Source organism: Carassius auratus, unplaced genomic scaffold (genome assembly GCF_003368295.1).
Source record: "Carassius auratus strain Wakin unplaced genomic scaffold, ASM336829v1 scaf_tig00005214, whole genome shotgun sequence".
Classification (NCBI taxonomy): Eukaryota; Metazoa; Chordata; class Actinopteri; order Cypriniformes; family Cyprinidae; genus Carassius; species Carassius auratus.
In genome coordinates this window covers 2462560-2475115 of record NW_020523638.1, presented here as the reverse complement: position 1 = coordinate 2475115, position 12556 = coordinate 2462560, and the positions used below count along the sequence as shown (strand labels likewise).

Below are 12556 nucleotides of genomic sequence, written 5' to 3'. Positions count from 1 at the left end.
TAGTTGTTCCAAAACATTTTCTCTTTTTCATTTGTTTTCATGCTGTTACCTACATTAGTTTTTTCTTCCTCAAGCTTGTTTGATTGTTTTCTCTGGAACAGAATACGAAACAGAACACTTGTATAGAATAAGTACAATTTTCACTGGATTACTCATCAATTTCCTTTATGAGACAGAGACGTTTGATCAAACAAACGTGGAGGGGACATCCCTCAAGCAAACATTATTTTAGCTACATACATCAAGATATAGTCAAGAGTATTAATATTAGGGATGTGTCAACATTCATGACTTCCAGAAATCATTTGATCTGCAGTTAACAAAGGAAATAGTAAAATGTATTAATAATAATAATAATAATAATAAAAACAATATGCATGTCTACACACCTGTTGGTGATTACCAGATGATTAAAGTATCAAATATTTACATTTAAATTGTTTTAATTATTTTTAATTGAATGTATTATTATAATTTAAAATTCAATTCTAATTTAAAATGTATTTAATTTATGACAAATTAATGTATATGCCATTATTATCATATGTACAAGGATTCATCCAGGATATATGTCGTCACAGTTTTGTTTTATTGAATTATTTTCCGACAGTAAACGGCCCTATTTTGTTGCTACGGCAATAAAGGACATTTCTATATCTTTTTCTCTGCCAAACAGGAAGTTGTGACATTACATGGCCCGTTACTCTAACCTCAGCCCACAGCACCATCCTCACAACAGTTTACCCATTTAAAATGAACACCCTCATCCTGACTCCCTCACAAAACCACATATTATTCAACGTTACACACACACACACTGAATGTGACAGGTGTACATGCATATAGTGAAATAAACAGATGCGAATGGAAACAATGGAAAACATTATATCTCTTTTATATTTTATTTATCTAACACAAATAGTTCCAACTCATTCTGAGTTGCTTGTTTTTCAGTTTTTATAGACATATTACCTGAAGTAGCATCAAGAACTTGAGCAACAACATGGTATTCGACTTACTGCCATGGTAGGAAAATCCCATTTTGTGTAATTTAGATACAGGCCAGGAGCAAGATTGTATTCATTTTATTTGAACATATTAATTTTTTTATTAACTGCACTAAATTAACAAACTACACATGAACAGTTGGTCTCATATCAAGTGGAGTGAGTCTTCACTAAATTCTCATTTAATGTGATGACGATGGTGTTGCATCACAAACCAGTTCTTTGACATGTAAAGACATGCGCTGAAATTCAGACTAATATCAGGCAAGTACGAACACAAAACCTCATATTCTTGAGCTTGACAGGAGGAGGAGTGTGGGATGGAAGAGTGGCCGCAGCTGTGGGAGAAATTGTCGGGGAAAAAGACGGGGGAGAGACAGAGTGAATGAAGGGAAATTCAAGACTGAGGGAGTGAAGGAGAGAAGAGGACGGAGCTGAACTCAGCTGCTCTTTATACACACATTCAGAGAAAGACAAACAGTGCATGGGAGGATCCTCCTCCTCTTCCTTTAACAACAGTGGTTTTAGTTTTGCTTTGCAATTTTAGGCTGAGTTGAACACGTACAAGTTTTTATTCTTAACCATCAACCGAAATTTTACAATATTTTGAAATACTGTGCAGAAATAATGTCAATCAATGCAATGATTCAAAAGGTTTCTCAACATTTTAACCTCCATGTTCTGATTTCAGAGAACTATTGTAACAGCTCAGTAAAAAATATAGCATGTATCAAGTTGATATATCATGATACAATATTTCTTAATCTTAATCTCAACATTTCTAATTGGCAGTGTGTGATTAAAGTGTGATTAAATTATCCCACACTGCAGCACAATATGACTATTTATTGTATTTACAACAGTTTCTCATGTAATGGCAGAAAATATCCTAGTCTGCATTGATTTCACTGCCAAATTCTGAATAAAGCATTTTATTACATTTTAAAAAATCATTGTTATCTTGAATCTTGTAAAATTCTGGCAGTGTGTGATTAAAAATGATTCCGTAATATCTTTTATATTGATGAAGGTGTGGAGAGTTCAAAACAATGAATAGCAAATACATTGCATTCAAAACTAATGATATTACTGACATTATATATGATATCATTACTATACCTATTATATCATTACTTGAGTTTGGGGTCTCGTGGAACCTGGAAAGCAATCAATACTAAAATTATTAAAAAAGGTGTAGATATACACTCCTGCCATCTGTTTATTTTAATTTCTTAGCTGATCATTAGTGGTTTATTTTTTATTTTTAGTTGTGCCAGTTTAGCTGAAACAGAATCAGTCAAACTGATACCAGTCACATGATAAACATCGATAATATCTGCCACCTTTAATGAGGTCGGAGGAAAAATAAAACAAAGACTTAAATATCTAAATTAATATTATGAGATACACGTACACCACAGAAATATTCTGACACCCCACATATAAAAACATTCAAGTCAATTGCAACTGAACATGAGAGTTAAGAATAATCTCTCTTTTCAGCATGAGGCATAATGATGTCATTTTAGGTCATGTTGGTTAGATTGACCACAAGGCGTTTTTAGTTTTCAGATGGGGGTGTTTTTGAGCAATAGCAGTCTGTATTCTTGTGATGTATCATATTTGATAGGATGTATCAATCATAAATGAGGAAGCAGCATTTCCATTTTCAGATATGTGACTCAGACACACGCACATCCTCACACATTTTAGTAGTAATGTTTGTTGTTGTCATTTCAAATTAATTAAAAGTGAGCTCAGACGTGGGGGACGTTCCACACTGTACAGAAATAAATGTGGGTGAACTTTTTTTTTATGTCTGTTTTATTACTGGCTATTAGTTTCTACCTTCCTTTAAGTTTTGGTTACTAGTTTCTGTACTTTTATTTAAATCTATAGTTTATTCCTGCCTACAAGTTGCTGTACTTTCACAGTTATTTTTAAAGTGGTGGTCCTACAATTGATTACAATAAATGCTGACTTCATACTGTGACGGCAGTGTGAACAAAAGCAGGAAATGACTGTGGTCAAATAACTATCTGCATCTATGTTTTATTAAAGACGTATTTATTCACACATTAACTGCAGTTGTGTGGTGTTAGACTTCCAAGCATGACTTAATTGCATTTTTATTTTTTTTATTTTTCTGACGTACGATTAAAATTATTTTTTTTGACTGCAGTAACCGATGTTAAGTTGCAGTCCCGGTTGATGAGTCAGACTAATAGTTCACCTGACTCAGCTCACCAAAAATCCCCAACCACCCATAAAGGTTTAGTTCACCCAAAAATGACATATAGCTACATATAACTACACATAGTCAGAAGCAACGGTTTCAAGTCAAAAACATCAGTTATGATCAGACTTCATAGTCAATTACTTAAGTATCTGTGTTGTGATGAATTTGTCCTTAACCTGGAAGAACATAATGTGAGTCAGGTCATTAGGTACAAATTGCAAACGTAAAAATGCAAATGAATAAACTTGTGTAATTTTTGCTACATAATAACCAACTGTGTTCTTGCTAGGAGAAACTGAATTCAGTTGTAAAAAGGTCCAAGATCCCAGCCAAAGTGAACACTAATGACATTACTTAAACTATTATCCCACACTGCAGCACAATATGACTATTATTTATTGTATTTACAACAGTTTCTCATGTAATGGCAGAAAATATCCTAGTCTGCATTGAGTTCACTGGCAAATTCTGAATAAAGCATTTTATTATATTTTAAAAAAAAATCATTGTTATCTTGAATCTTGTAAAATTCTGGCAGTGTGTGATTAAAAATGATTCCAAAATATATTTTATATTGAAAAGGAGCATTCAAACATAGAGAGATGAAGGTGTGGAGAGGTCAAAACAATGAATAGCAAATACATTGCATTCAAAACTAATGATATTAGTCTGAAAAGCTGCAGAGCCAAAAAAGAGGGAAAAGTGCAGAGAAAGAGAAATAAAATGTGATTGGGACAGAGAGATTGAGAATGCAACCTCAGATTACAGACTGCTGTTAAACATTATCCAGCCCCCTGGGCCATTTAATTCCACACATAATCCTGCATTCAGAGTTCATGTTTTTTTTTCTTCACTTTATACCACATGGCCTATTTCTCCACTGCAGATTGTTCCATTCACAAGTACAAACCCTCCTTTATAGTGCTTCTGTGTGGACGTGTATGGAGAATGAGCTGGCTAGACACTGAGTCCTGGACAAGCACAATGAGGTGCATGCGTGGGAGGTTGTGCTTTTAAAGTCATTTAAGCATCCAGAGAACAACCTGCTCCTTAATATCTGCAACTGTGCTGTTTGCTCTTAGGGGTTAAAAATAGATGTACATTTGAAATTGATCTGTTTGTCTTTGCGTTTGTCCAGTCACATATAGAATTGATTTTAGCGTAAACTTTTCAAATTTGTTAAATTACTAGGGAGCTAATTATATAGTATATATGTTTTCTGCATAAACCTGCAACATATATATATATATATATATATATATATATATATATATATATATTGTTTTTTTTGTTTTTTGTTTTTTTGTTTACAGTGATGTGAAATACATATATCACACAAATATCACACAATACATCAGGTTGATGATGTCATGGTACATTTCCTAATCTCATGAGAGTTGATTCTAATCAAAATTTCTATTTGAGTACCTCTTTTCAATATCGCATTACTTATTTGGGGTCTCAGAGACACCAGATAGGCCTATTTCTAAATAAAATGACTAAAATTGTTACATATTACATTAACATATTACATATACAATAATCTGCCCCCTAAGATTTTTTGATCAAATCGACAATGTGAAATTTTTTATGTACTTTGGAATGCATTATGTTCAATAAAACAATACAATAATAATATATTATTTTAATCTGACCACTGTTCTTTATTATTTTCTGAAGTTATTAGAAACTTGACAGATATCTTCATTTCTATTTTTCTTTGTTTGCAAAACATTTATATTGTAGCCTATACAAATTGTATTGCAGCAATAAGTAGGCTACACCTGCATTGTTTGTGTGTTTAGTTTTTTTCTCAGCATCTATTGGGTCTATTTGTCATTTTAGCAGTTATTCTCTGCTGACAGCTTGCATCACCCACTGAAACTGTATGCTACACCTATGGAAAGTTGCAGAGCGGTGTATTTTACCCACACTAAATTACATGGTACGGCCAAGCATGAAAATGCATCATCGCCTTCAGCGCGTGGTTTTGATGTTCCTGATTTAACGTTGTGATCTTGCCCGAGGCCCTCAGGCCAACCACAATGGTCTCATAATAGACCGTATTCTACACTTCACGTGTGTGCGTGTGTGTGCTGGTGGTTTTACAGCTCTATGGTACTGCTTAAACTAACGTCACAAAATAAAAAAACACGGGTAACCCCAACGACCACGTGCCGGTGGGAGAAGAGGTGAGAGCGTAAAGAGCCATATATGGAATGTCGTTCTTAGTCAACGGGCCATATATGGTGCTTCCGTGCGTGACGTCTGTTCCTTATGTGGAAAACGAAGGCGTGGCTGTGGCGGAGGAGAAGCGATACAAATACTGTTTCCAACCCCGCCTGTACTGTAGAAGCACATCTACTGACAAATAAAAGACTTTACAACTAAGCTTTGACGAAATACAGGGAACGATTATATATATAAAAAATCGATTTTCTTTAAAAAATAAAAATACTGTGAAAACAAACCAGGTCAATACGGACCAAATAATATTGTGTCATCTAGTTGTATTATTGTTAATAGTTCTTAATTTCTAGTGGACTAACAGGTTCGTTCCCATACACTGCACGCGCTGTCGTGGATGCTGTGAAGAATATCCGTTTCTCCTCACGACTGTTGTTTGTCTAGAGAGGTCATGGGTATCGGCGACCCTCTCGAGATCTCAAGTAGTGAGTTAGTTCATATTTTGCGGACTCCCACTGAGCTCTTCGCGTCTGGGGGATGCATCGTGTTGGACTGCCGGCCGTTCCTCGCCTTCTCCCGAGCGCACATCCTCGAGTCCCGCAACGTCAACTGGAATTCCATGCTGAGACGGAGGTCCAAGAGCTCCGTGGTGTGTCTGGAGTGGCTGGTGGCCGATAAGTCGCTCCTGGCCCAGCTGCGGAACGGGGACTTCTCTCCGGTGGTGGTGCTGGATGACAACAGTCGCTCGGTCCGAGATCTGAAGAGCGAGAGTCTGGCCAGTCTCCTCCTCAGCGCCCTTCAGTCAGAGGTCCAGTCTGCCTCGACGCACATCTGCTTCCTACAAGGTAAACGTCACAGAACTACATGTTGTCCGTGTTTTTTTTTTTTTTTTTTTTTTTGGGGAATAGCTACTGCAATTCAGTTAAACTGCTATATTTTATCACTGTAAAATTGGTGTAAAACATATAAATCAGCTACGTTTAAAGACACACACACACATGTCACTGTAAAAATGGCAGGTAAACAACAAAACATTCATGTGGTTACATCTGATTTGTTTTGGAATAATATGATTTGACATGACTCACATGACTCAGACATACTATATGGTCTTCTATTTCGACGAATTTAATTAGATTCTATAGTGCTGTATTTATCTGTTGAAAAATGTAACATATTTGCAAACTGCATAAGCAACTTTGCTTTATAAACTGTTAAAATGTTTTGTCAGGAAACATATAAATGCATGCACACACACACACACACACACACACACACACATACAATAACATAACAAAACGCACAGAATTAACACCAAAATGTTTTCTTTGTCCATTTCTAGGTGGATTTGACGGGTTCTTCGCACATTATCCAGAGCTCTGCTTAAGCCCTACTGTCATGTGCTCAAATCATCCTGCTCTCAGCGATTCAGAGCCCATTGTTTCCGGAAGAAAGACTCCTCTCTATGATCAGGTTGGCTATTAGAAATCTTGAAATCATAATGAATTATCTCAATTTAAATCACAATGTCTTTTGAATGCACAGTGTCTCATTGACTTTTGTTCTTTTGTGATTTCTAGGGTGGTCCAGTCGAAATCCTCCCCTTCCTCTTTCTGGGCAGCGCACATCACTCATCCAGACGGGAGACTCTGGAGCGATGCGGGATCACCGCTGTGCTCAACGTATCCTCTTCCTGTCCCAACCTGTTCGAGGAGGAACTTCAGTACAAAACTCTGAAGGTGGAGGACAGCCTGGCCGCAGACATACGCGTCCTCTTTCCAGAGGCCATCCACTTCATCGGTAAGTCCTGTGGTATCAACAAAAAGACGTGTCTTGATTCTTCAGAAATATAATAATGACATAAAAACTAATGCTCACCTCCGCTGCATCTGCAGATTCGATAAAAGAGAGTGGTGGTCGAGTGCTGGTCCACTGTCAAGCAGGAATCTCCCGGTCAGCCACCATCTGCCTGGCGTACCTCATTCACGCCCGACGCGTCAGTCTGGACGAGGCCTTTGACTTCGTAAAACGCCGCAGACAAGTCATCTCACCAAACCTAGCTTTCATGGGCCAACTTCTTCAGTTCGAGACGGACGTTTTGTGCCCCTATTCTGTAATAAACAGAGAGAATAGTGGCACATTTTAAACTGGCCGCACTAACTTTCAGAAAACAGATCTACTGGCCACAGCTTTGACTTCAAAGACTGGGGCAGATCTGCAAAGGTGCTTTCAGAGAGTTTTAGTTTGATGCTATCTATGGCTGTACAAACAGAGAGACATGAGACATTTAATAAGGGGATCAAATGAGGCATCTCACCCTTTGAACTACACCATGAAATAACTCGACTTGTTTGGGTAACGTTTTAGATGGCATCCACTGACTACCAGTTCTTGATTGTTTATGGCAATACAAACTATACATAGATAAATGCCTTCCTGTGTTTCTAGACAACAGCGGCATCGCTGACACACTGCTACACCCAATAGCCCTCATGGAAAATTTTGACATTTGTCATTTTGACACTGTACTACTGACCCAAGATAACTTGTGTATGAGTTTCGATGAAACAGACAAACAACTTCTGTCATGCAAAGATGGGTAGTAATGTAGGCTAAAAAAGTATTTTGTTTTCATTTTAGCTTCAACAGTAATATATGTTTAGGATGTATGTGCACAGATTGTCATACTGTGAACAATGTTGCATCAGTCGATGTTCCGTTTGACTGCGGTGACTGATGTTGTGACCATATAAGGCTGTGACGTGTGGTTAGTCTTCGCTTTGGTAAATGTCAAGATTTTCCATGAAGTTACTGTCTAATTGTCAGCCTCGAGCAAGTTTAAAAGGGCAAAGACCTGACAAACTGTGATCTTAGGTCATTTTAAAAGTAAGTTTAATTGTTGCGATAGATAACAGGCACTGAAGCCTTTTTGTAATTTATTTTATTTATTTTTTTTTATAAAGTGTTATTTTATTTCCTTTCTTTTTGTAAATAGTTATTTATATATTTTCATTCAAGAAATGCACTTTAAATTGCAATTGTTTTGATAATAATATCTTTTGTAAGCTATGTGGTTGACTTATTTCAGTATGTAAATAAATGGATTAATTTGTTTAATACAGAAATGAATGTATTTGTCTTATTATTATCATGTTTTTCAGAAACCTTATGGTCCTAAGAGCCCCCAGGGCTTAAACTTCATTGTGGGCCCCCCTCCATATGAGAATTAAAGCCCAAGTAATTACACTTAATATGAGAATGTGGCCACAGTTATATTCAATTATAATATTATATTTATTTTAGGTTTTTGAAAGAAGTTTATTATGCTAACCAAGGCTGCATTTATTTGATCAGGAAATAACTTTAATTTAATATCTAAAGCTGTATTTTCAGCAGTCATTACTATTTCTTCAGTGCCGCATGGTCCTTCAAAATCAGTATGCATAACATTTTGATGATTTGGTGTTCAAAAAAGATTTCTTATTAATATCAACGTTGAAAATTTTTTTTGAAGAATAGAAAGAGTAAAAAAATAGCATTTACTTGAAACAGTAATCTTCAGTGTGTTGTGACTAAAAGGTTTCAGTTACGTAAAAAATATCAGTTGCGTCAAACGTTTGCAAGTTAGTGTTGCAATATTAAAAGAGATCAGAGCTGCAGGGGTGTCATAAACAGATAACATTGCTAATTTCTTAGTTATTGTTGCAATAGTCATTGGCACACATTTATCTTCTCTTGCTCATCGCTGTGGTAATCACACAACTGTGCTACGTACATGATATAAGCAGCTGAAATCTTTTACCACAGCACCATCTGCTGGCGAAGTCAAAGGAGCTGACTGCACATGTCAAAGCATAAATACAGTAGACCACAAAGTGGCAGTATTAGACTATTAACCTGAGTATGAGCAGGTCTCTAACGAACACGATTTATGATGATGATGATGATATTGATGATGATTTAATTCCCAAGCATCTCTGTGATTGCTGAATGCGTTGAAGGTGAGCAAATACCAGTGAAGAAGTAAAGCAACAAATACAGTTTTTGTTTTATAACTTTGGAGTGTTGTGTGGGATTCATCAGCAAATCAGAGATCAACAATCAAGGACTGTGTTACACAAGGTCGTTGCTGCCTACAGCCATCAGCATCTACAACTCCTTCATTGTGAGCGTGGCCATGGAAAACACTTATGGGTTTAGCTTTCTGACCAACTCTGATGGAGGTTCGAAGCACTTAGGGTGAAACAGATTGTGGTTGCCCATGTGAGGCAGATCCTGTGATGGCAGAGCTGATATGGTCATGAACAAACTCTCTCACATCTCCAGCAAAACTCAGAACGTTATCTGAAACTAACAGCTCTGGTGTGAAGCTATCTAGCAAACATTTGAACTTATTTGCTTACTCGCACAGCTGTAAATTGGATCTGTTTCATTTTGTGTCAGTTCCGATGAGGGCCTGGCAATATTTCTGAATTATATTTTACCCAGTAGCTTACATATTTAGGCTGTTAAAGCTCCTACACAGTAACTGTCTCATATTCAAACTTTTCATTTGACACTATTATTCAGACCACAGCAATTTCTGTCTTTTTGTTGTTGTTGTTGTTTGTTTGTTAATTCACTTTTGAATACCTAAACATGTAATTAAAATGATCCTTACAGCGGGTTTACTTTTGTTTGGGAATCAAGTCAAATCAAATTCAAATGACTGTCCTTAAAAGCTGTTCATTATGCAGCTACTGCTTGCATTGCCATTAGAAACCGCAGAATTAACAGCAGAACAGAGAAACATTCAGAATCTCCCTCCAACTCTTTTTTAAAAGAACTTTATTTTCTGACATGATTGGTTTTAATATATTTTATATGCAAGTCATAGGCTATATATATATATATATATATATATATATATATATATATATATATATATATATATATATATATAATTATTATTATTTTAATAACAATCTCAAAATGGCCAGGTATCCCCTACCTAAGAGAGGTACATTTAGTATACTTATAATGGCAATAATATATTTCTAGAAATTCCAACTTATATATAACGTTTTCAAACACTTGACTGCATGTTATTTGCAATTAAATGCACATGTATTACAGTTTAAATTTATACTGAATGTATTTAGCTTGTCATAATAGGACTTAGATCTTTATATTTAACTTCATAATTACTTCTGTTGCCTTTGATATGGTTAAATTGTATTGGGATAGACAGACAAGCATTTATGGTAAACTAAAATTGAATGTGCGAGTCAACACATCAAAATAAGTGCACTTATTTAAAGCAAAGGAAATATGTTTTTAATATAAACATTTGTAATGCACTTTAAAGTTAAAGTTTTAATTTGACATTATGACAAACTTTTTACAAGTATACTTGGGTATTAAAACCATGAAGACACTAAGTTCTCTCTCTTCAGGTTTTATTTCATTAATATTATATTATAGTACAGCTGTTTTAACACACTTCTAAGATTTGAAGTACACTTCAATTATACATTCAGTACCATTAAGTGCACTTCTTTTTCACAAAGGCAGGCAAACTAAACAGCCTCATATATCTCGTATATCACTCTTTCACTACTAAGAAGAAAATGACCTCTCTCCAGAAGGAACATCATGACCCGCTTGAAAGTTATTGGGGGGAAAAAGTACAGTAAATGCAGTTTCCAAAGAGAACTTCATTCTCAGGAGTGCCTGGATCTATAAAGGCATACATGAATAGATAAAAATACTATGATAAAAAATAAGTCACGCATTTTAGTCAATAGGCCTTAATCAGTCTATACACCATGCTGAATTTAAAAACGGAAGGAAACGAGGTTGTCTTCACAGTTGCGCAGTTTTATGGAGTTTTCGTCAACTGAACTTATGTATTTATTTTCGTATAGACTTTTGTCAGCTGAACAGTTGTAATGTGATTAAACAAGACTAAAACCCATTGAAATATGGCGCTAAACTCACTAAGGTAGCCTTTATAGAATAGGCTTAACACAATTTTGAATGTTTCAAAAGAAACACAAATCAGTGAATGAGTCACAAGATCGTGTGGTATTCTGACATTAACGCAGCTGAAAAAAAACTGACTTTTGTATAAATAAATAAAAAAATGAAAATACATTGGCAAAATACACTAATGCTTGAGTGCTGGATCACCTGCCAAATAAAATACACCTACAAAAATGATGGTTAAATATTCGGTTTTGTCCATTGATCTATCTATCTATCTATCTATCTATCTATCTATCTATCTATCTATCTATCTATCTATCTATCTATCTATCTATCTATCTATCTATCTATCAAATCTAAAATACGCAAATGTTTTTCTAAAGCCCAGTACTCCACAGAAGAGCGCTTCGTGCAAATATTTATTTAATATATTTTGCATACTGGAAATGGTTCGACCCTTTTGACACAACGTCCTTTGTTCTTTGCTAAAATCACGACGGTAATAAGGGTGATTCAGGAACCAGAAATTCTCTGATCCTAATGGACACGCTAAATTGCGTTTGGGTATATGTTGCACTTCATCTGAAGAGCGCATTAAAACACTTGATCTTTCCGAAATGAAGCGCTCGACCGTCACGATTCATTTGACGAGCTCAGTCTGTCATTAAAGTTTGAAACGTTTCAAACAGATTTGTTGCTTTTACAGTAGGCTATGCTATACTTTTTTTTGGTGATGTAGTCAGCAGTGTAATTATTAAATGTTGTTCTGCAGTTGTGAACAGCTACGCACCTTAACTAAAAAAAAAAAAGAAAAAAAAAAAACTTTCATTTTTCATACTTTATGCTTCACAGTCTAGTTTCAGGTCATATGTACCTAGCTATAATATGAACTTCTCAATCGAACACATGGTAACACACGCACTCTTCGTTAGGTAAATGTCTTTATTCAAAACCATTGCTTTTATCCTTTTTGGATAAGTATTTGGAGTTCTTAAATTCTCCAAAATGCGTTATTTGACTTGCATCCACTACACGCCGGTATTTGTTTTATGTTTGACATTAGAGTGTTGGGATAGGTCAGGTTTTTCAGTGGGAGGGAAGAGCTCGCCTCATGACGCCCGTCCTGACATCCCTTATACTGGGTTACTGAGGAGGA

General features: G+C 35.7%; 1 protein-coding gene across 1 annotated transcript; it reads left to right on the top strand.

Moving 5' to 3' along the window:
* Positions 1 to 5586: 5586 nt before the first annotated feature.
* On the top strand, positions 5587 to 8499 carry LOC113070759 (dual specificity protein phosphatase 2-like). The gene is made up of 4 exons (XM_026244189.1): positions 5587 to 6278; positions 6776 to 6906; positions 7014 to 7233; positions 7329 to 8499. Exons 1-4 carry the CDS (start codon positions 5885 to 5887, stop codon positions 7577 to 7579), a joined length of 996 nt encoding a protein of 331 aa, XP_026099974.1. The 5' UTR covers positions 5587 to 5884; the 3' UTR covers positions 7580 to 8499.
* The last annotated feature ends 4057 nt before the right edge of the window (positions 8500 to 12556 follow it).

What these genes read in the sequence shown, in the direction of transcription:
- LOC113070759 (XM_026244189.1), top strand. Translation starts at nt 5,885, where the DNA reads ATGGGTATCGGCGACCCTCTCGAGATCTCAAGTAGTGAGTTAGTTCAT. An exon ending in AGACTCCTCTCTATGATCAG is followed by an intron (nt 6,907 to 7,013) that starts GTTGGCTATTAG and finishes TGTGATTTCTAG; the next exon opens with GGTGGTCCAGTCGAAATCCT. An exon ending in AGAGGCCATCCACTTCATCG is followed by an intron (nt 7,234 to 7,328) that starts GTAAGTCCTGTG and finishes CTGCATCTGCAG; the next exon opens with ATTCGATAAAAGAGAGTGGT.